At 39.1% G+C, this 25818-nt stretch overlaps 1 protein-coding gene across 2 annotated transcripts in view; it reads left to right on the top strand.

Moving 5' to 3' along the window:
• The window catches only part of ctnna1 (catenin (cadherin-associated protein), alpha 1), a 71797-nt gene that overhangs the window by 30830 nt on the left and 15149 nt on the right, over positions 1 to 25818 (top strand). For both annotated transcript variants that reach the window (XM_062393599.1, XM_062393600.1), the window contains exons 8-15: positions 2415 to 2495; positions 2822 to 2974; positions 10387 to 10479; positions 11704 to 11860; positions 12585 to 12785; positions 14852 to 15003; positions 18769 to 18879; positions 20409 to 20590. In XM_062393599.1, the coding sequence (XP_062249583.1) occupies positions 2415 to 2495; positions 2822 to 2974; positions 10387 to 10479; positions 11704 to 11860; positions 12585 to 12785; positions 14852 to 15003; positions 18769 to 18879; positions 20409 to 20590 (1130 nt within the window). The remainder of the gene's footprint in view (positions 1 to 2414; positions 2496 to 2821; positions 2975 to 10386; positions 10480 to 11703; positions 11861 to 12584; positions 12786 to 14851; positions 15004 to 18768; positions 18880 to 20408; positions 20591 to 25818) is intronic.

Raw genomic sequence — 25818 nt, forward strand, 5'->3', positions numbered from 1 at the left:
AGCTAACATGGGGTGTCCGGCTTATATTCATAATTTACATATCCTGAGTGCAGTGCTTTAATTTTTGAGCACTGGCATGTGATGTATGACCAGCTGCTCTGCAGTTAAATGAGATTGGCTTTGAACATGTAATAGTTACAGTAATGTTATAGCAGAATTGCTGCTCGATTCACAAGGTGAGATCAAAGAAACGAAAATTGTGTTAATATGATATTTCCCCCCAGTAATGAGCAAATGGATTTGATATGTGGTTTTGTATGAAAAGGGCCATATTTCAGCATAATTTAGAATGTTATATTTATGTTGTTCAGTGTATGAAAACACTACGACTTTCTCTTAATTATTTAATAGGGCTGGAGTTGGATGTGAAGGTAATTGCAATGAACTAGATTTACCGCAGCAAAAGCTTAGATACCAGAGAACATCCGAAGGACACGTGCTGTTGTTTTCTACCCCCTGTCATCCCATTCCTCACTCAAGCATCTTTTACTTAATTTATGTGAACCTATTTCACCTGTTGCAGACAATAGGTTATACTTAATGAAATGAAATGCAATTCACCCTTTGGCAGTAGATTACAGTCAAAGACTAACTGAAACAAATGTTCTATTTTCATAATTGAAATTTGCATAATTAAAAGCTAACTTGCGTCACAAATTCACAGAACTGTGGAGAGAGCAGAAAATCATTGTTACCAAATGTTTATGTCCTATTAAATCTTATCACATAATTCTCAGTTCATCTTAAGACAACACAAACATCTGGCTGTGACTTTCCAGGTCAGCTGACTAGCATGCTGCTGTCATTCTCCACAGTTATTGTGGTAGACTACATGTCCCACTGGGACTCCCCTGCAGAATGTGAGAGTGGAAAACATGGCGAAACATGCTTAAATCTCAGGGGGGATGATGGATATTCCTTTTACTTAAGGGGTATATTTGCACTTGGAATTCAAGCTGTTTAAAATCATTTTTTCAGAGAAAAAATTATATATATGGACAACCAATTGAGAGAACTTGATGACTTATCGATACAAGCAATATCATTGAGCTTATGGATCATATGACACTTGAAGCTATTCCTTTTGAATCTTTCCATAATCCAGCGGACTAGTGGTTTTGTAGAAAAGGGATGTTCCTAAATCTGTCCTGAAGGAGATGGATAGAGACTCACTTGAGTATCATAAAAGATGCCGCATAGAAACAGCCTCCATAATAAGCACCTGAAGAAGAAGTGCTTTAGAACCCTCTGGTGTGGAAATAAAATATAGGCTAGGCATGAATGAAATAGGATTGAGGGAGTAAGGGTAAAGCAGACTAAACCCTACCACAGCATTCCATCCAGCCTGCAGGAAAAATAAGGGGATTAGTTCCGTTGGAGCTCCCCAGCCCCTAACTATGTACACAGCCCTTCGATAGGCAAAGGGCAGTGGGGGATGGGGTAGGTCAATGCCACCACCATTCATGTGTTATGTCGCACTTGATTTAAGCTTTATAAGGGGGATTAACAGCCAAGAGTCCAACTGTTTATTTGCCTTTTCTCAGTTAGCCTATACTTTTTCATCTAATTTTGCTCTAATTTAGTTTTAGTCCAGTGTCTCTCTCTATCTCTCTCAATCTCTCACATGCTGCATCTCTCCATCATTCCTGAAAGTTTTATATATATTCGCTGCTTTAGCAGTTTGCAGAACATCGCTCTGCTCTCAGCAGGGGGGGGGAGGCAGTGGTTATGGCCAACTGCCTCACGCTTAGCTGTATGACCACTGCCTATGGTGTTAGTGTTACTGTACATAATTTCCCATTTACCCATGTGGAACAAATTTGAACCTCTTATTCATCACACATTTGTCATTCGAGATAAGAAAGTGAAAATGGAAAACAAGATTAGAATGTTGTTTTGACTTTGCATTGCATAGGATGCAGTGCTTTTTTACATTTTTATTAACTGTAAATAATGTCCACACTATGGAGAAATAAATATTTGCTTCTTTATTTTGGTTCTGGATTTCAGTATCAAACAGGGTTTTAGTCCTGCACCTGGAGATCTGTGAAAGCATTGTTCTCAGGTTGAAGAGCTTGTAGGGAGATCAACGCCTTTGAAATAGCTACAAAGTGCCGCAGATTCTGTCATTTCAGGCAGAAAACACAGACAAGAAACCAACTTCAGACTTTTAACATTCCTCTAAACTGTCCGACTAAAGTTCACAGAGATTTGTTCCCTTTTGCCTTCATTCACTTCAGTCTGTAAGATGTTGTTGCATCTTTTCAGATTCCGACATAGATTGATTAAATTCAATTATCCTTGTTCTCATCCCAATGCTAGTTTATACAAGCGTCCACAACAAATACGTTGGAAACAGTTGTCACAGTACTTTATTACTGCACACTAATTACTTTTCCATATTCATGCTTTAGGCTGGAAGGAAGGACAGGAGTGATGCTCTGAACACGGCCATCGACAGGATGACTAAGAAAACCAGAGACCTTCGCAGACAGGTTTGTTCCCTGTTTAAATTTCTTCTATGATATTTATTTCATGTAAATGTTTATATGTATATGTATATAGTAAACTATATATATATATATAGTTTATATATATATATATATATATATATAGTTTACTGCTCATGTATATTTTTTTCACCTCAGGAATGTCTTCGCTGTAGTTTAGCTAATATAGTTGATAAGCTATTTTCTTTGTCTCTATCTTGTATATGAAGGTAATGTAAGCTATTTAGTCAGGTAAACAAGCTCTACTGTAAAATGTGAATGCATATACACAAGGGAATATATTATTTTTACGCTGCCTTTTTTCTTCACAGCTGCGTAAAGCTGTAATGGACCATGTCTCCGACTCCTTTTTGGAGACTAATGTTCCCCTTTTGGTCCTGATCGAAGCTGCGAAGAACGGCAACGAGAAAGAAGTCAAGGAATATGCCCAGGTGTTCCGCGAGCATGCCAACAAACTGATCGAGGTAAAGTCTAATTTATTGTTTTGTCAAATTCTGATGTGACCAAATAACCAACATGTTGTACTGCTGGTTGTGGACATTTTAATCTGGCTTATGGTTAACGTCAGTCTTCATCCAGCTTCTGTGTTTGTAGCTCTGTTCTCAGAGATGCCCTTGTGATACAACTGAAAAAAGGAACAACCACAACTCAAGGATAATGCGACCTCTGGGAAAATGTTGTCCTTCCCTCAACAGATTGTTGTCTGATTTCTTACTGACCAAGTCCACATGTCTGCTTAAGTGATACTTACTGCATAAGTACTGCCCAACTTCATCCTGCTTCTTATTCCTTTCTTTGGTGTGGACTCATGGCTTAACAGCAACAACAGATATTGTCTTGTCACATGGTATTTCAAAAGCAGCTGCATGGGAAACGTCTCAGATGAGCAACATTCTCATAAAATCACCATTGACCTAATTAGAGGTCTTTTAAATCTCTTGAAGGCCTTTGTCAGAGCATTATGCTGAAAGTGACTTTTCTCCCATGGGCAAATTACCATGAGTGTTGCTGGATCGGTTCGTCCAGCAAGAGCAGGGCAGTGTGAGCATTGACTGGGATAACCGCTGAGGCATCCAAGGGAAAAGGGGACCACACTGGGGAGTAGAGCCCTAAGTAGCTCCTGAAGGCTGAAGTGTCAGGAGTTGCATTAGACCGTGACATTGATGAACTTCTCGAACGCTCGGTCACTACACCGGCTTCTTAAACTTTGATGGCTGTTTTAGATGAATAGTATTAGATGTTAATACTTTGCCAGTTGCCACATAATGTTAGATGTGATTGAGTGAATCTCACATTGGACTGCACTGCATTAGCATTGCGAGGCAGTGCTGTCGGCTGTTCATAAAAGTAGAGATGATAAAGTGTTTTCACCTGTTTAAGGAACAAATGGAACATACTTTCCTCTATACACTGATTAATATCAACACTGAAACAGAAGTTGTAGATAGAATCCCATGCAGTCATAGTTCTGGGTGATAAGTTTTGTTTTATCCTTTAGACAAAATATTTAATTCGCTCAATATCCATGCCTTTCTAAACTGCTTGCTTGATCCAATCCTTCATAAATTATTCATCAGCAACAGGATCTTTGTTAGACATAAATTAAAGCTGAATATCTCAGGAGCCCCATTGAATATCATATAGTTGTGCTGGGGGCCCAAGAATTGGCCAAACCTGAATTCTCATGACTAAATATGATACATAAACGGATCATTATACTTAACTTTGAATACAAAACAAAGTAACAAAGTATACCAATATAGACTAGACATGATTACATCCAAAACTGACAGCTCACTAATTTATGTAACTAATGATAATCCTACTTAATCTTTTATTATACCCTACAAGTGCAGTAAGTTGTTAAGTAAAAAATCCCCTGTAAAATTGACCTTGTCTGTTTCTCTTACATAAAGATTATTGGAAACTATTATATTCCATGAATGTACCACTAAAAATATGCAATTCATACGTTCAACCACAAAAATATGCTAAAGTATTCTAAATATATACTAGAAGAAGCAAATATGTTAATAAAAGTAATGTCCCCCATTCAGCGGTACAAACAGCAAAGTGCCACCCATCCCAGCCTCTGTGTGTATGACATCATGCCACTGTAGGCTGCCCAAAGGCAAATGATCCATTAGATCACACACATTTATTTAAAAGCAACATTATGAGTGACCCACATTCACTCTGGCAGGCTTCAAGCAGCTTCTCTGCCCTTGTTTGTCAGAACACCAATTAATCGAAACCTAATGTTTATCTCATTAAATAATAAGATGTGTTTTTGACCTGACAAGACATTGACATGGCTGGAGCGCTTTTATAGTCATTTCGTAAAGCAAGCTATGTTAGTAAAATGGGTATTGACATTTATAACCAAATCCACTGGTTTAAATGTTTTCTTTCCCATGTTTGTAAACATTTATAGGCAGAGAAATTCATCATCCTAAAAGCAAGAAGAAAAAATAGACTTAGCTTAATGTTTTAACCTCAAGGCTATCTTCTTAACCAGGCTGCTCAGGATGCTGTGTGGAGAATTCAGTAGCAGAGAAAAAACTTTAACTCAAAAAGCAAATGATTATACCACAATATGTAATGTTCTCATCAGATACTGTAAATCCATTTCAATTCTCTCCGTATAACTTAAAAGAAGTATCTTATCCATCCTAATGAGAAGATGAAATTGGAAGATTGATAGCCTTAGAACGGTGTGAATTAAAAAAATATATTCAGTTTATCATGCACCAAGTGTAAGGCTCATCTTAACCAGGCAGAGGGATGGTAGTGACATAAGATAGGAGGTTGGTTTATGTTGCAGTGTTTCCCCCAGTAAATGTCTCAGTCAAGGTGGTAAGCAGGTGGCGGTGCTGTTGGCGCGGTGCGTAGCGGCGCGGCGAAAATTTTTGGGGGTATTTTGCTCAAAGATGCCAGTACGCATGAATGAAATAAACAACTGTACTATAATGAAATAAACAACTGTTTATTTCAATATAAATAAACAACAGTAGGTACAAATGTTGTGGAAAACATGCAGACACTACAAAATAGGGTTTAAGCCGGTTTTTAAGAAAAATCAAGCTGCCTCGGAAGATGACAGTTTGTGATGTCGGATTCCGTTCAAATTAACCGCCTATTCATTGTGGACGGCAAGAAAAAAAAAGTTTTCGCGCATGCGCACCTGATTCTGTATGATTTAACATGTACGCAAATAAGCATCATTCTTTGTGCCTTTTTTACGTAAATGGTATGCCACATAAGCCTTTACGTTACATATCATTCATGGACCAATTAAAATCGAGATATTACTAGACATTTACGCAGCTTAAGGCCAATGTATGCTACTCCGAGTCCGTTGTGGACTGACGGACAGACGGAGCGGACGGACCCTTTTTGATTTATAGTTCTACGAGCCTTTTTGTTGTGAAAACAATTCACCGCCAGAACAGTAGATGGCGCAACTGAAGTCGAGCTTAGAGAAGCCTACCTCATGAGGTATATAGAAGAAGTCCACGCTTCTCCCGGCTCCTCCCGGCTCCTCACACACAGTGAACGATGGCAGCTAACAGAAAAAGGATGTTGATGACGCGACAGTTTTTGCTGAATAAAGTGACACCCAGCGGGTCATAATGCTTATGTTATCGTGTCTTAACGCAGCGGTTCCCCGGTCTTGTTTCCAAACTGCGTTGCTAATTCAACAGCTGCAACAGCTTGAAGCTACACGGAGGCAGCTAGCTTCCCCCCAGCTTCCACACACAGTCAGCAGGGACACCCGATACTAACTACTACCGTTAGTTAGTATCGATCTAAAGTGTTTGCTTCTAACCTGACGGTGTTTGAGAAAGAGTGTCATGAGCCGTGGGATTAAAGTCAGCGGGTTTTTGCGCTGTTCCCACCGCAGTTAGCATGGTGGTTAGCCCGCTAGCCACGTTATGAAAGTTCGTTATAACAGTATGTGACCGTACACACGTGCCGTAAGTGCTCTAACCAGCCACCGTCAGCCGGACAACGCCGCTGGCTTAACACACTTGTCACAATAATTATAGAGTCGTAGTTGTGATTTTGGTTTATTGTGATGTAGGGAATGGAACAGGAAGTTTCCATTCCGAAATGCTGGCGTTAGCGGACCAATCACAGCCAAGGGCTATCCGTGGGCTCTCCGCCATTTCGACGTGTAGTTAGAAAAAGGAGAGCTGCACGAAAAGCTCTCCGAGGAGCCGCGGAGAGGCACGGAGAGGGCGTTCCACGTTGGAGAAGGCGGTCCTATCTGTCCGTGTCCGTCAAAACGGAGAAGCATACATTGGCCTTTAGGCCAACGTCATTACGTTGGCTATGCTTATTCACGTCGCGTTACCCCCGCGGATTTTTAAGTCAACATTGCAGCTGCCGTGTCCGTGCCCGCAGATATTTCAGACTGGAGGAATTTTAACAAATTAGATTATAATTTAAAAAGGAACAGAATGAATAGCAAGAGAAAGGCCTGCGCCAGCCTTGGACGGTGTACAGCAGCAACAAGGACAAACAATGTTCGAGCATTTCAAACGGACAGGTAGCCTACATGAACGGAAGGATGCTAGCTAGCTGTGCTGTCAGTCAGACTGTCACTGGATTACTATCGTATTGCTTATTTCTACAGCCAGGGAGTCAGATTGGTGAGTCAGAAACTTTTTGGGGGTTTATTTAATAATAAAGTTGGATGAATTGATACCGAGTGCAATCCATTCTGCATTTTATTTTCAATTGAGCAGTTGTGTTTTCATTGTTACTGACGGACAAACCTAAGCTCTGCAATGTGGATAAATGGTTACATTCTGATGCTGGACAGGTTCATGGGGCATATGCTACTGGTACTATATCTATTAAGAAAGTTTATGGAGTGGAGTTGCCATCAGTTATGCTGTAGTCCTACATAATGATGAATGCTGTCTTTTATTTTTAAGTTGAATAGAAGTAGTACCGGTAGTTTGAATCGGCGAAGGTTTGACTTGTTGCCTTACGTTTATTCTGCCCTCGGTGTGAGGGACGGGTCCGTTAAGTCGATGGATGCGATGTTTAATCATTTAGACCAAACTACAGTAGGCTACGGGCAAACCTGAAGTCACCGCCGTGACATTTCATATACGTCCCGTCTGTGTGTGTGAGTGAGTGAGTGAGAGAGAAAGAAAGAAAGGGAGGAACTTATTTGAAATCGGCCGTGCGTGCCTGTTTGTTGTTTATTGGTTTTGATTTAACAATATATAGGTTTAGAGAAATCTGGCTTTCAGAACTCAGTGCCTACCCACTCACTGACCTCACCGCACGTCACTGGCGGTAGATTGACAGGTGACTATGATAGACTATGCAACAATATATTAAACCACCAGATGTCGCCGTCTCAATTACACTCAAAAAACTTTATTGGCCCGACTAATGTTGTAAACCGTATTACCTGAGTATTATCAATGCCATTTCTTTTATTTTTTTTTTATTTTTTTTTTATTTTTTTTTTTTTTTCAATACATTGGTAGTCAAGGCGGGGCCCTAGTCTTGTTAAGGCGGCCGCCTTAACAAGATAGTGCTGGGGGAAACCCTGTGTTGTTTAGATATGTTGATGCTTTAGTCGCAGATTTACAAAATGTCAAGCCAACATGTAGACCAGTTGCCAGTGATCCTATGGAATAATGGAATCTTTTAGAAGACAGATTTTACCTGATGGAACCCTACTCTGGATTTTTTATTTTGTAGTATAATTGCAAGCCAAAATTACAGAAGTATACTCTCATATAAGGGGTTATACGGAAATGCATTAAGATGTTCTTTTCTTTTACATTATTTGATGTACGATGAGCCACATGATCAAGTTGAATGCTTTTCTCTCCCCTATACTGAGTAGAAGACATTATTTCATTTATTCTGTTAAAATGAGACAAGAAAATGGAAAAGGCTGAGTTCTTGTCAGTGTTTTAAGCATGACTGACCTGTTATCAAGTCTCTAACCAAAGGCTACTGAAAGAGAAATACAGCTTCACATTTTTAACTCTGATTCTATTTTGTACATATTTAGCCTCCAAAACACACTCCTCCTCTCTCCTTCTCTCCTCGTATCCTCTCCTCTCCTGGCAACCACAGGGAAATATTTGACGATCTGATACCTACTCCTGTCTGGCTAGACATTTCTAATAAGCCAGTCTAAATAGAATTGCAGTAAAAGAGATGACGCAGCAAAAACAACAAACTAATTCATAAGCATAATTTGGATAGGATGGTCCCCCATTATGTATCTGCATTAGATATCATTTCATGTCATTTGTCATATTCATTGTCTCTGTATGAAAGAAATATTGGCAAAGTCCAGGTTAAATGTGTGTAGCCTAAAATAAACAAAAATAATTCCATTGGGGGAAAAAGAAAAAGAAAATTGAATACCGGCTCGTGCAATTTGTTTGTAATTGTTTGCACAGACTTAAACTCTGACTTCCTTGACACATCAAAATGTGTGGTACAGCATAGCAAGTGAAAGGGTGTTAGTTTACTTACAAGTCTCCTCAGTCGCCTCTCTGGTCTCTTCGTGTTGAAATGGCTTCAGTCCTAGGGGTGTCACGGTAAGAATAAGAAGTGTTGTGTGAAAGATCAAGAAAGTGGAAAACACAGGTCGATCAATAAATTACCCGTTTTTCTTTTCATAACCACCACTCTGGGGTTGCTGAATGTTCTCCCTGCGGTCTCTACATGGGTTTGCATAGCAATATACAATATTAGAGACTATTAAACTATTACACATATTGAAATTAACCACCAAGCTGTCCATTATAAAAAAAATTAAATAAAAAGACACTGATTTTGCGTTGTCCAATCTGACTTCTATAGCTGTGAACACGTAGTACATAAAAATCAAATGTAGTCATAACAGTCTTGTTGCACTCGATGTTAGATGCAATGGTAAAACTAGGGTTTTGTTTACATGTTGGATATCGTCACTGCTTACATTACAGAGTGACCTAGATTTCAGCATTTAAATTGGGAATTGGTTTGCTGCAACTACAAAAATAAGACCCACATTTTAACAATAACCTTTCACTCCTTGTTTTTTTAAAGCAATCAGCAGGTGGTTTTTGCCTTTGTAATTGATTATGTTTCAGCACATTTTCTTTCTATTGGATAATCCCACTCTGGCACAGTTCCTCATAACACAGGCATTCTGTTTCAAAACGGTTGCCAACCCATCCCGACCAACCAATGGGAATCTTCAACGTCTGTGACCTAAATTCTGGAGTATGAGTACAAACACTCTGTTACTCTGCAAGATGCAAGAACATTTACAAATAATTGCTGGAGAGCTTGATTTGTTGGTCAGTACAAGAAAATATACTCACAAACCATAAATGTTGGCGCTTGCGAAGCAAAGACCTGCTTAGTTCAGCATTCCAGCTCTCACTTGGCTGCTCATTTTTTTTTAAAGTGTCAGGAGTATTTGCCTCTCTGATTCCAGGAGGGTAATGGCAATCTGGCGGCCTTGTGATTTAGCTGCTGAGAACTCTCCCTTCTTTGCTGAGAACTACCCCTTTCTTGCGGAAACAAATACAAAACTTATATTTGATCAATTCACTCTTAGGTTTTGTTTACCCCCCTACTTCTCTTTTTTCCCCTCTGTGGCAGCGTATTGTATCATTTTAGCATCGCTATAAATTAATCCTTGGCCGTGTGTTTGTATTCCACTGGGATTAGTTGTGTTGCAGAGCTGCTCCATTTCTGATAGAGAAGAAACCAGGCTACTATAATGAACTTATCTAAGTTTAATTATGTATTGCTCTATTTGCTTTTCTCAAAATACATTTGTGTTAGTGTCCCTGTCTGTGATTTAAAAGTAGAGTGTTTTTCTTCGTCTTCTTTTTAGGTTGCCAACCTGGCATGCTCTATCTCAAACAATGAGGAAGGAGTGAAACTGGTTCGCATGGCAGCATCTCAACTGGAAACTCTATGCCCACAGGTACCAGGCAATTTACCCCTGACTTTTCCTCAGTTCATTGATAATACAACTCTTTGATGTGTCCTTGTTGTCTCTTACTAGCAACAGCATTGACAATGTTAAAACTGCAGATTATAGACAGAGTCTACAGCACTTTGCAGCACATAGTCGCTCTAACAGTTTTTCCACCAAATCATTCTGCTATAAATGCATTTTTGATCCACTTACAAGCAGTTTAGTATTTTAATACCTGATTTAAAAAATGAAACATTTCCATCTGCCATGTACAAACCTAGATGGAATGATCAATTGTTGGACAAATATCATAAACTGGACATGAGACAGTGAGTGCATTTGTCTCAAATAATTAATTTGACCAATTCTGAAATGAAAATGGGCACAGAACATGCCACTTAAACATACTTAATTTGCACCTGGCATTAAAATCTGTTTTGTATCTGGATATAATCTGATCCTGTTTACATTAACACCTGCTATTATGTCACCAGTGTCCACATCACATATCTAACTGCATTCTTTTATTGGCCCCCATCTAGTAAATGTATTTGCACTTTCAACCTTATTGCATTTATACTCATGTTCAATGTTGTCACAGTGCCTCCCTGACCATCACAGTCCACCCTCAATGCATCTCGGGTCAACATTTTCATCTGGTCAAGCACTATCCAGTTGCAACTCTATCAAAACAAAACCGATTTTTATGCCAGTTTTAAATGTAGAAATGTCATAGATAGTGGAAATACCTGAAGTTTGTATTTCCATTTTCCTACATACTATATTCACTTAAGTGGACAAGTCAGAAAGAGCAAGGGGAAAATCTAAAAACATCAGTACCCTAAGTCTTGTTCATCATTGAGCACATCTTTTTTATACCTCTTGCCACCCTAACTACCAGTCCCTAATCTATACCTTTGAGCTGTGTCAGCTTCCTTCACTATGCTGCCAATGCTCTTTTTAATCTCATCTAATTACTCCCATTCATCCTGAGCTTTGATACCCACAGATGTTTCTACCCCCAAAACAAGCAGCTATTAGTTTTATTTCAATCAATCCTTCAAAACACCCTGTGTCTATAATCACTCCCAGGAATGAATTGGCTTCATACTACAGTCCCAACATCGAGGCAGGAGAGTGGGGGGGCTTCGTGCAATCAACCTATGCAAATGTTGTGGCTCAGGGCTATGCTGTAATGGAGCTTTAATGGCTGTAATTTGGTGATTACAGGTGATTAATGCAGCGTTAGCCCTTGCTGCAAAGCCAAACAGTAAGGTGGCCCAGGACAATATGGATTTGTTCAAGGAGCAGTGGGAGAAGCAGGTTCGCGTCCTCACTGATGCTGTTGATGACATAACATCCATTGACGACTTCCTTTGTGTGTCTGGTAAGTGGTATTCTTCTGCATGGACAAATAAAAACGTACTGTTGGGATGATTTGGATTAGTGATGTGTTAACAGGCGGGACACTGTTTATTGGTAGACAGCACTTTTGGTCAGAATTAAGATGGATTTGCACAAAGCTTTTAAGACCATTCTTAAGAGGAGGTAAAACGGCTGTAAAGGATCTCTGTTATTTGTCTTTTCTGATGAGAGCCATACATACCAAGGCTGATTGGTTTCCACAGAGGAAAGCACTGAAGCATCAGCAGAACTACGTCTGAAATTGACATCCTGTCCCGTGCACACAAATGGTTTGTCAGGCATACCCTTAAAGAGTTCTCATTAAGCATTAAGCAGACTGACTTCTCTCACCTCCAGCCAAGGACAGACTGTAATTTACACAGTCGACATTTGCATTTTACAGGCTCCCATTAATAAGCAGTCTGAGAATTAGTCTTCAGCCCTCTCCAATATACACTTAAGCTTCCCAGTGGTCCTCTTAATTTCATCCCTATGCAAACACACAATGAAGGCCAGGTATTTGGTTAATATATGTATTTTCTCATTTACTCATATTTAGATAATCCAGGTTTGATTAAAGTGTGTTTCAGATGAGCAAATAAAAATGACATTTAAAGTTAAGGCAGGCTGATGGCATGTTTGGAACAACGTGTTAAACTAATAAGACTTATATGCCACTCATAGCATTATTGTTTGTTTGTCCCCAGAGAACCACATCCTGGAGGATGTGAACAAGTGTGTCATCGCTCTGCAGGAGAAAGATGTTGATGGGTTGGATCGCACTGCCGGGGCGATTCGAGGACGAGCTGCAAGAGTCGTCCATGTGGTCACTTGTGAAATGGACAATTATGAACCTGGAATCTACACAGAGAAAGTGTTGGAGGCCACCAAGCTCCTCACTAACCAAGGTACAATACACACATATTATCCAACTGGAAATCTGCTTCTGCCAAACTTAATCATTTGACTAAGTTTTTATGACTTAGACTTGGACTCACCAGGAGTGCTATTGTAGCTATTTCATTTATTGCACAATTTTTTTTTTGTTATGTTATCTGCCGTTTGTGTTATTGATTATGCACATGCACAATTAAAATTGACTGATGGTGTAGGGTTATTGACTGATATTATACATATTATATAAAGGTAAAACCTAACTTGCTTTTCAACAATGGATGTGTCCATATTTGTGGATTACACACATAAAACCAGATCAAAATTTCCCTGCAGGGATTCCATGTTTTGTCCCAGTGTGATGAGGAACAGGGTTGAACATTCCTCCCAATTTCTTATCTTAATTCCTTCTGGTCTTTATCAGTGAAACTGGTATCAAGCCTTGAATGTTTTGGTACTTATTCGCTTATTATGGATTCAGCATCTCCTAAAGGAGACCTGCTTTTTAATTTTTTTCAGAGTATTGTATAGGTTTTTTTGTCTGTATCAGCAACGGCTACTCTGGGATGCCCCCTTATATAGCATTTGACCAATGACAGTACAGTGGGCTGTCTGTCCAATCAGAGGAACTGCTGCAATGGACAGTAGGAAGAACTGATGCATTTTTAAAACACGAGAACATGTTAATCTTTTAAATAAAAAAAACAAATTCAATTGATGAAGCTGAATCTCCTTTAAATTATCTGAACACATCTACCCTATCTTGCTTAAGTGTTTTTGTCACAGCCTAAGCCACACCTTGAAATGAGTGCTGTTTGGTGTTTCTCAGAAGTCTATTTTTAAAAGGCTAGTTCAATCTTTATTGTTACTTGAAATATTAGTCACATTATATTGTCAAAACAAATTCAGATATGCACTGACTTTGCATAGAAAAGGGTATTTTTTCTTCTGTGAAGTTGACTGCTCAGTTATATTTTTATCATTATTATTGCTTCATTATGACATCCAAACAGGTCTGACTCAACTGACACTATTTATCTGCACAGCAGGCACTGTTCAGTTGTAGTTGTTGAAGTTCAACTTTTAACATATTTTAACATAACACTATCTGGAGACACATTCTGCTTGTCAGATTCTTTCACACCATGTTGACAGTAAAGTGATGAGATTCAGTTTAAAACTTTTAATTATAGAATTTCTGATCTGACGTGCACTTGCATTTGTGTTACAAATGTACAGTAAGTATATGATTAGAAATATGTAATTCTTAGTTTGTTGAACCTGAATCAAGTTTTATGAAACTTGTGGGACTGATTTGAAACATGAATATATTTGAACAGAATGAAAAATGAAATCTTGTCTTCCTTATGTGACGGAATAAAATGTAGTGAAAACTGAACATTTCACAGGGTCTCCACCTATTTGAATTTTCCCACACAAGCCTGCAGGTTATCAACAACCTGTGAGCACAAAACCCTGGTCCCCTGAGTTTCTTACTCCTGCTGTTCTCTGCATCCTTACATCCATTCCTCTTCCACGAAGGCCCAGCTGAATCCTGAATCTAAATTTTAATCCTCAATCAGAAATACTATTATTGCAAATGTGCTGCTGGAGAGCCCTCTGGATCTGTTGTTAAAATTCATGTCCTCTGGGACAGCTTTGTAATTCATTCTATTGGAAAATAGGATCTATTTCCTTCAGCATTTCCCATATTTGCCCTGCAACCATATAAGGCAGTCAATAGATCAATAGAACAAATTTCATTTTGTCAACATTAGACGTGGAAGAGATGTATATTCTCATTTTATTGCCATTGCTTACACAAACCTGCTGGCTCTGTTTTGGCTGTATGAAAATAACGTGGTAGTTGTCACTAGGTTTATGCAACATATTGTTCTGTGTCTTCAAGTTTTATGTCAAATATTAATGTGACACATGCCATGCTTAACTCAAGGTATATTCATACTGTTGGTCTTCTAAACTGCTATCTTTACTTCTGTACCTCTTGATTTTCATTTGTGTTTCTTTTCTCTCTTGTTTTTCCATTTCTCTTCCAACCTTTCATCTCACCCTCTTTCAGTCATGCCACGGTTCACCGAGCAAGTGGAGTCTGCGGTGGAGGCCTTGAGTTCAAATCCTTCACAACCTGTGGACGAGAACGAGTTCATCGACGCATCCCGTCTGGTATATGATGGCATTCGCGACATCCGCAAGGCTGTCCTCATGATCCGAGTAAGTTGCACAGTTTGTTTTTTCTCTCTCTCCATTTTACAAACACGACTCTTGAGCTCATCGCTGTGTGAAAATCAGTTTTTAATCTTTAATGATGTCATCTGGTCTTCCCTAATCGGTTTGCATTTGCATTATATACCTTTTTGTCCTTGGAGCATGGAGTGAGTTATAAATGTGTTAAGTAAATAATTATCTTATTTTTTTGATGTTTTTGCATGTATAGCAATGTTTCCTTTTGATCAAATTCAAAAGCTGCAATGCCCTAAAATAAACACAAACCCTGTGTAATGATAAACATTCATTATTCATGGTCAGGATTCATTTTGATGCAGTTTCATTTGAAGGGTTTCGACACAGGTCACAACATTGTAACAGTGCTTGGTTATAGTGGTTTAATGTGCGTGTGAATGTATAATATGGCTCTCAGTCTTGGAGCACCAGATGCTGTTTTTAATGGTATGTGAGAAACTGTATATGCGTGCAGCCCCAGAAGCCAATGATTAACTTGTCTCAGGCAAGAGCCGACCTAATTGACCAGACTTGCAATCTAGTCTAACGGTCTTAGTTGTCGGTGGGTTAATGGCCTTTGCTTGAGTAGAAGTATAACTGAGACAGATGGTGGATGGGTACCACTGAAGCCTTATGTAAGTGACTGACAACAAAATGCACCGTAGCGAGGCAATTGATAGTTCTTAAGATGGTATAGTTTAACTAGTAAGTAAGTAGATTTGCTAAACTGCTCCTCATGTCCAACAGTACCTAATTATGTATTTACTGCGATGAGTTACAATGTGCTGGTTGGTTGTATTTTGCCCTCTTCCATTTTTTTTCAACACTTTAATCTTTTCAATTTGAATTCTGTGTTGACAGTAGTGCTCTAAAACTAAGCATGGGTTCTCGTTAATAATGCTGCACAGACATAGACTAAAACCAAATAAGAGGGAGACCATTATGCTGTATTTGCATTATAATAAGCAATTGATTTAAGATGGAGGTTTTAATTAGCATTTTTTTGTCGGACTGAGAACTACATTCAATATCCATCTGCCCCTGCTCGACTCTTGTTATCCAGAATGATGAGGCTGAAAACACTGGACCAGTGAGGCTGACTGAACTATGTGGGTGGGTGGGTGTGTAGGTGTGCATATGTGTTTAAAGAAACCTGAGGATTTATGGAAAATCTTGCTTATTTATAATTAATCTGTCAGCTTCAGTTGGCCATTAAGTGAAAGCAGGAGATGGCAATGAGGCTCAACTCAGACTTCATCCATTATCTAAAATGAAAAATTATCCACTTTCCCGAGTTTTTCGGGTCATGTGTGAGAGGTAATCATCACAGGTTTTGAGGGGATATTTAACTGATCATTTAGCGGCAAATGGTTAATGAATTCCCAGCAGGATCTACACTATAATCTCTTAATGCTTAATGTCAATTGCTGTTGTTCGGGATGAGATCAGAGAAATGGATCATAAACCATAATGCTTTGTTAGGCTGACCAGTCCCTTAATGACACAGGTCATATATATAAATCTAGGAATGTTGAGCAGTGAGTCCAAAGAGATCTCAAATATTGCAAATCAGCAGGATAATACTATGATACAACTTCTCTACAGGGCAAGTCCACACAAACGCACAAGAACACACTCGCTATCCATCTTTCTATAAACCCTCATTGCTCGCATTGCACAGTGACCTACTATTAAATCAGAACAGACAAGTGTGTGGCTTGGGCTACTTAAGATAGACAAGTCTTTAACCTCTCTAAGTGGTGCACACAGTCTACGTTGGTGGAAAGGACCCTCTCCTCACCCACAGTCACATCACAGAAAATGTATTGAACTGTCCCAAAGGGGGTTTATACTCTGTCCATGTATGTCAGCAGGCAGAAAAGCTAGATAAGATTCTCAGTCATGAAACTGTGACTTAAACTATGCTGTGGTTTTCTTTTTGTATCTACAGATACTGTCTGGTTATGTTTTGAACTTTGTGTTAATAAGACCGGATCTAATACCAGAATCGTAAATGTCCCGTATATTGACGAAAATGTTTGGTTGGGCATCAGCAAGTACGCCATTTCTTGTACTGATCCAATAGGATGTGTTTAATGTGTATTTGTTGAAACTGGATAAGATAGAAATGTTCTTGTCCTGGTAGTCAATTCTTCATTACTGCTCCACAAAAGCGGTTGTTACTGTACTGGTACTGGCAAGCACTGCTTTTCAACGGCAGAGAGGAGATTTCCGGTAGTGTAGCGTTAGCCAGAGCTAGCTTAAATATCAGCAATATTTCACACTGGAAATTTCCCACAAGTAAAGCAGCGATGTGTGCAGTTTCAAAGACTTCAGTTTCGAGGGGTTGCACTTGTGTTGTCGATTAGAATGCCAATGACCTCATAAAGCTTTGAAATAGGTTTAAACTGACCCAGGCCAGACAACAATAAATCCCTGCCGTACAGGGTTGGTAGAATACAGCTGTCAAATATGTTGTATTAGTAGTTTTTTTTTACATGTACTTGTTTCTGATTTTAAGTCATTATCAGTCGATACACAAAGTCCAGGTGTCCCTATCTTGAAGGGAAAAATAGTATTGGAACCCCTCTGGTTGGTGGATTCAGGTGAAACTGGGTACTTCCAGAGTCACACTGGAGTTGTTGGTCGTTACTTTGCCTAAGCATGAAAAAATTATTTAATTTACTGTGGTAACATTAACACCGTCAACACCTCCTTTTTATTAAACAGCATAACTGCTGTTGCTTCTCTACAGCGATTTACCACTGGGTGCTCACCATGAACTATCATTTCAGAGCCTCCCACGTTCACAGGTTATCTGTTGAAAACGCCACAGCAGGTGATATATCTGCCCCACTGAACAGCATTGTCTGGGTTGAAAGAGATGCCTGTGAGTCACTACCGCTTTCTGAAACCGTACCCCCATTCCCTTGAGAACAAGAGCATTTCTACATTTCATAAAGGAGTGTAAGGTTGTTCCGAGACCTTCAGCTATTTTTAGATGTGACGGTTCCAAATCAATTACATAAGAGACGTATTGAGACGACTTGATAAGCACAAGTAACGGCAGAGGTGTGATAATGCACCGTAATCTGTCCACATCATCTTTCCTGTGCCCATATCACAATGAAATACATTTTTCCGTCAGTCAGTGTTGGATTTTCGCAGTAAGCATGACCTGTTGGGATGGAAATTATTTATTATTTATGGGGAATAAGTTGCTTGGGACTTGTTTTGCATTTGATGTAAGGGAAGAAGTGAAGATTGGAGATGAAGTAGCGACACTCTAGAAGACCACCACTCATGCCTTACCCGTTTTCTTTTTTACTAAGAGCAGCGACAGATGGAACTCTGAAGTGTTTTGCTCCCAATGTGTTTCATACCAGCCCCTACCTTCATTTTCCCTCTCAAAATGCACAGGCAGCACGTTACACTTGATTTGCGAATACATTTAGACTTAGCAGGGTACTGTAGGGAAGAAGACATTTATCTGACCCTGCTGTTGCTCGTAGTGCCAAGGCATTTCTCATTGGTTTCTAAATAGACTGCTTATTTAATAGTGCTCAAAAGGCTATGGTATGTCAGCATTATTGTATGTTCATTACTCAAAGCGTACTGCTTCTCTTTGACCAATTCTCCCTTTTCTATCCTTTCTCTTGTTGCCCCTCCCCACCCTATACATTTGGCACTTTCAATCCATGTCCCCTCCTGTACCCTTCCTTTGCTACGTTCCCCCTCTCTGTTGTGCCATTACAGACTCCAGAGGAGCTGGACGACTCCGACTTCGAGACTGAGGACTTTGATGTTCGCAGCAGGACCAGCGTGCAGACAGAGGATGACCAGTGTATTGCTGGCCAGAGTGCACGGGTAAGTTGTAAATGGCTTAATATGTCATCAATGATAGCTTGTGGGAAATGGGAGATAAGTGCAAAAGAAATATACATATATTTTATTCATATTGAACGTACAGTACGTATTTAAGGGATTCCTTCACTACTTGCCCATATAATTGAAGCTTAGTTGAGGATAGTTGAATACTGACTTACAAGTTTTAATATATGTTCAGTTAAGTTGAATATTGCCATTCAGTTTTTCAATGTTATCACTGTACAATAAAATACATTATGGTTTGATGCACTATACAATAGGCTGTAGTCCAGTACTATAATTTTTAGATTTATTAGAATTCAGATAAATTATGATCCTATTGTAACAGTACACTCATGTTAATGTACCACACAGTTTTTCTTTCAAAATGCCCCACCCTCCTACGCTATTGATCATCCACATTTGGCATGTTCCCAACACAGAATATGAGACCCAAATATTTTTATAAGTAATTCATTATTACAGCTTTTACAGCATCATATCAATTTGACCTACATTATCAGTCAGTTGGGCAACACAACATTGGTATACTTCAGACTCTAGAAAGATATCAGAGTTATGATCTCATGATCTCCTCCCTCCTGTCTAATACATACATTGACTCTCGAGTAGCCACCTTGAATTCATCTCACATTCTGTTTTGTGTGTGAACCAGTGGTAAGCGACATGTTGAAAGCTACCTGAGAAGACTCATAATAGATCATGAAATGCCAGACATTTGAATGTATTTGACGGGGAGGAGGGGACAACTGTGAATGATTTACATCCTTAATGGAATAGTGTAATAATTTAATCTTGAAAATATCTAATGGGTGAATGCTCATTCTGTACATTTCCACCATGATGTTTTTTTTTTTTATTTAGATGGGGGATGTTTTCATTTTTGTTCTCGCCTGAACAGCTTTACTGACGCTTAGTTGAGGGTCTTATTTACCAGAGAGGGAATAAACGCTCCTGTTATGATATTTGATTTCATGCTCTCGTGTGTTTCAGTCCTCCTCAGCCTCACAACCTCATTCACTGAATGTTTGACCTTTTTTTTTTTAAACTGTCCATGAAATATTCAGCAAGGATGAATAGAAATGCTGCTAAAAACACTTGCCGATGATATTAATTACTTCTAAACAAATGCATTATTTTTATCTTGTTCTTTGGCTCAAAGCTCAGAGTTACAATGTAATTTAACACTACCAATGTAGCATATAACGGAATGTTTTAATAAGAACTGAATAATACAAGCTTCATAAGTGACTAGTATGGTAGTTCAGGTAAACACAAAGTGTCCAGGGAGTATAGTAAGAGCTCAAACTAGATACACAGCAGTGTTGGACTATATAGTCCAACTGTGGGTCGGGTTCTTCACTGGCAAGAAAACTCTTGTTCATCCATGGAAACCATAGGGAATGATGTAAAACAAAATGCCCTGGAGACAAAGAAATGGCCTCGCTCGCAGTATGTTGATGTATAGTGTGCTAACCCACCACATTTCCCATAATTTCCTCCTTCAGGCTATCATGGCCCAGTTGCCCCAGGAGCAGAGGGCGATTATTGCAGAACAAGTGGCTAGCTTCCAAGAAGAGAAGAGCAAGCTGGATGCTGAGGTATCCAAGTGGGATGACAGCGGCAATGACATCATTGTGTTGGCCAAGCAGATGTGCATGATCATGATGGAGATGACAGACTTCACCAGGTGAGTTCAGACTGACAACCTTGTTCCCTCCCACAGACAAAGTTTCAATATTTTCCTGGTCTTAGAATTCATCATTATTAATGATTTATACATTTTAAATAATCACTGTGATTGATGTCGGCAAAAATTCTCAGTGTATTTGCCTGTAAAAAAAAAAAATATATATATATATATATGCCATCTTAACTTCTCCTCACATTAATATTACTTTAGTTGTGCAATTCCAGCAAAATGCCTGCAAGTTTAAGTTAAGCCTGTGTCAAATACACACAACATCGTCCAGTAAGCTTAATTTTGTTTCCAAGCATTTGCTCAAATCTACACAATGCTATGCATCCAGTAAAATACAACTATTCATGCATCAATGCTCTTCATTTTCCTTAAGCAGCACTGTAGGTAGGATTTTCTTCTTGATTATTTTTTCATCCTTCCCTAATCTTATATGCACAACCATAAGCAGTGCATCAAATCTCCCTCTCTCTGGTTCATGAATACAGCTGGGTGAGCACTGTAAATCTTAACCGCAGAGTTGCTACAGGGTGGCCTTATACGCCCGTGTCAGTGGTTTGCTTAGACAATAAAGATGGCAGAGAAATGGTTGGTAACCATCTCCAGAATCATAATGTGTCCTGCTATAACATGAAACATCTTTTCTGGAAATACGCCTCTACTAAAAGGAGAATGTGTGAAAGATTCTGTAGTTTTAAGCTGTCAGTATTTTTAGGAAACTCACAAACTTGGTCCATATTTAAGTATTGATTTCGGCAGATAAGATTTATAATGTAACCGGAAAAAAAATATTTAAGAGATTAAAAATGTTTCTATTTTAATAAAAATCACAAGGGTATAATAATAACACGTCCTTTATTAGTCCCACAATGGGGACATTCATAAACCGATTAAGAATCGGAACAGAAAATAACAATGCAGTGTACTTAGATTCTCAAGCTCTCACAGACTATTGCGTAATGCAAAGAAAAAGAAAAAACAAGCAACACAAGCATGAAACACATCTGTGTAAGTGCACTGTATGTTCGAAGACCACAACACTTGAAACTTAATTTACCATAATTGGGTTTCCTGCTGCCCCAATTTTTTTGCTCAGCAGCTTTAAAATCCTACTGTTTTTCCCCTCTAGTGGCCACAATAGCAGCACTCACAGACAGTTTTGATTTCCTTTTTTTCCTTTTCCCCCCCAAATGGGAAATATCTTATTTCATTGTGAAGATGCTAGCATTGATTCGCTCAGCCTCTTCTGGCTCCACTCTCTTCTTTCCATCTTTCCTTCTCAAACACAAAGATATTGACAGCACACATCTTTAATACTCATTTGATTGCGAACAGAAATGGTGTACATGTTAATTTGCATATAGAACGGGGGACATCCGGTCACAGGAGACACATTCAGGACACATTCTATTGCTAGGTGTGAACAGACGTTCTTAGAGCTGAACATTTGTGATTGGATCTCGCACGTTAATACCACGTCTTAACAGGGCCATAAAGGCGCCTCAGTGTTGACTGAATTGAGGGAAGTCACACCACTTGTGGAGCCATTAACACCCTAACAATCGTTGAGGTCACATACAGTATGAGTCATTGGAGTCAAAAATCCAAGAGATCCCAATATATTGGCATTAAGGAGGGCCCATGTTGTGCCGTTTTCGATTTATTTATTTTTTACACTGAACCAAACAAGTTGGCATCTTATATCTCTGCAAGATTTTTTTTTTCTTTTTCTTGTGATAATACACTGGCCTTTAGGATGTAAAAGCCTGGCGAGTAATCGAATCACCAGTGGACGGCTCCATGTACAAGTGTAAAAACACAGGATACATTTGAGATCAGATCACTCGTTCAGGGACCAAGTATGAACCCCAATGTGTCCCGGGCCACCTTGAAGGACAATCTAGTCAGCTGACTTCCTCTGGTTCACAACTAAATTTCATAATGAACTGACAGGAATCCACCAATTTTTATTATACTCCTCAGTCTTTCCCATACATCAATTTATTTGTGGTCACTAAAACAATATGAAAATTGACTGCCGCATATTTTTTTCCTGTTTTTTTTATTATTTCAAAGGGTTAAAATATTATTTCATTGCAGATTTGTGTACATTGATTCACTTGCATCTCTCTCTCTCACTCTCTCTCTTTCCCTCTCCCTCTCTCTTTCTCGCTGACTGTGGCCCCGTCTGTCATTGTCAGACTGGCTAAAAACAACAACACATTTGTTCTTTGAAAATAGCAATGATGAACGTGTTTATTTGCATATAGAGCGGGAAGGCAAGATCTGATCAAAAGTTGTCAGTCAAGATGCATGTGGTGCCATAGTCCACGGGTTGTGGAGTAGCGAGTGCGAAGAAGTAGCCTATTGGAAAAAAGTTCGGGCAGTAAAAGCCCAAATTTGTTTCCCTGGGATACATGCTGATGCTATCATTCCATCATATACACTGATCTTAGTTATTGCATATTTTGTGGTCATTTGAATATGAACCTTTAGGGATAATTTGAGGACTATTGGGAATTAGACATTTTAAATTTGACATTCACTTTGTTTCACACAATCAAGGATGAAACGTACGATTCGGAGACACCTATCTATCATATTTTTTACTGCAGGAAGCTCTGTTATATTGTACTATTTTTACAGCAACCACGGCAAAGGCTCTATTAACTCAATGTGTCACTGGAAACAAATTTAACATGTCAATAAAATAAACAATATTCCAGACAGTAGCTAAGCTAACCTCTGCCCATGCCAGAGTGCTACTAGCTTACAGTGATCATTTTGTTTCTTTTCATACATGTTTTTACTGTAAAGAAATTAATTCTGTAGATGCGTGTGTGCATGTTGACTTTGGACCATACTAGAATTAACTTCACTTAACCAGCGCGATGGGTCTTGTAAAATATGATGGAGATTGGACAAAACAGGAGTAAATATAGCTTTTTGTCAAGTTTGTTGAACAGATATTTTCAAAATTACAAAGTACCTAATTTGACTTTCACTTTTTATTGCAGTCCCAGTAAAAAGTGTACTTGTTGTGAACTCAGGTTATCTTCCCATCACCTGGTTCACCATTGCCACTACGACCTCTCTGCCCAGTTCGCTCTGTGTGTGTGTGTTTTTGGGTATGCACTGCAGTAGCCCCTCCCGTGCAGAGAGAGGAGGGCAAACAATGCTTTCGATTAAAATATGTACAGTTATATATATATATATATATATATATGTCAAAAACAAGGAATAGAAATAATACAAGCCTGCCTCAAAGGCCGGCTACCATTTACTGTTGAGTTAAATCAAGGTCCTGGTCACTATTTGAGGACATATGGTGATAAAGTAGCCACCTGGACTTCAATGAGTAGACGGTGCTCTGATTTAAATGCCAGTTGTGAACTGACTTACTCAGAGCTGTATACTTGTGATCTGATCACCCATGACTCATGTTAATGCCAGGTACCAAACAGGGTGTGTTACTGGGCTTTAAGTGTATATGGATGCTGTTTAATAAAACACACACAAATCATGACCCCAACAACTCTACAGGTGCCAACATCTGCGTGGGTTAAATGTCTGTAGCCCGTTCAGACCAAATTATGCTGTTTATTTAGCCTGTCTTTAGTCTGATTATATTCTGAGTCCACTGTCGATGTGTTTGTTTGTGCGTTGGTGTGTGTCAATTTTAGTGAGAGACAGGGAGAAAGCAGAGCAAGGAGCTGCTGAGTGAATCTTTGTGAGTCACACAGCTTTTCAAGGAAATACGATTTTACCCTTTTGAAAAATATCGGAATAAATGTGCGGTGGTGTCACAGTATTTTTATTTACCCTGACCTCCAAATATGGTCTGAGTGATCAGAACTTCGAGCTGTAAAGAGGTAAAACACATTCAAAACCTGACACTCTTTGTATAGCACTTATTTATATATATATATATATATATAGCACAATATGAATATAATATATAGCATAATATGAATATAATATATTAGAAATATGACCTGGACTACTGAGATTTGTTTTATTGAAACTGGTTGGGTGGGGAATGATTGACACATTGATTAGGCTTGAACAGCATTTCTATGCGTCTGTGAGCAGCTCATGCTGCGGAAATGTGTTTGTATATGTGGAGGAAATGAGACATTTTAACTGGTTGAATATATTAGCGCCTGACTGTATTTGTATGACTGTGTCTTTTTTAAATTTCAAGTGAATTACTCAGAGGACATCTTGTGCCCGACTCTGAGTCACATCCGCAAATGATGATGAAATTCTGCCACTCTGTCTTCATCCTCTGAATGGGTCAAAGATCCTGTCTCCTAGGCAAAAGAAGTAAAGAACACTGGAGAGCGGCAGCAGTGTTAAAAATAATAACACAGCCAGGCTTTAACTGAGGTTACACAGAACCCGGCAATTTTTTATTTGCTTCCTATTCATCCAAATAATACAAAATTAATAGCTTTTTTTTATTACAACCTGTATAGACACGGATGTAAATGAAATGTAAATGATGCTGCTTCCATCTTAGGGCTGTTGATTATTTTTAACAGATGACATCAGTTGTGTGAGTTGTCAGGCACTCCAAGGAAGCTTGTTTTTAATTGTTTTAAATTTCTCAAACAACACTTCAGTTATTTGTTATATTTACCCTGTGATGTACACAGCCATAAGCTTTAATATCTTTGACCTCATAGATGTCAATATGGCCAGAATGGTTATTGGTAATTGAAACACAGTTTCTAGGAGAAACCCATGGGAAAGGGTTTTCTTTTGCTTATGTTATCAGGGCAGTTACTCTTGAGAGTTTGCTAATTTGTGGGCTAATACTGGAAATTTTTATGTGGCACACTCAGTCTTTGGATTGCACTCTATATATCCTGCTGTGTGTCTGAGGGTTGAATATATATCTTCATATTATGCCCCCACTCTTGCATGCGGCAGGGGCACATGGAAGGTCAGTCGCTGGCTAATTCAGTCCACGCCCAAATTATTGCCCCCTCAACCTTGAGCTGGCACAAAGCCCTGCCAAGGTTAATGCTGTATGAGGTAATTGATCTGGACCTCTCCCCTGACAAAGCTGCACACAGAGAGAGAGATTCTCGTTGACTCGTGCATCGCTTATGGCTGTGTGGCAGCTTTCATGAATAAGGCATGTGTGGCTTGGATGCATGCAACATATTTGGGAGCCACCTGTCTCGGAGCATTCTGTGCTGTGGAGTGCTCGG

The sequence above is a fragment of the Platichthys flesus genome, chromosome 8 (genome assembly GCF_949316205.1).
Source record: "Platichthys flesus chromosome 8, fPlaFle2.1, whole genome shotgun sequence".
In the NCBI taxonomy this organism is placed as follows: Eukaryota; Metazoa; Chordata; class Actinopteri; order Pleuronectiformes; family Pleuronectidae; genus Platichthys; species Platichthys flesus.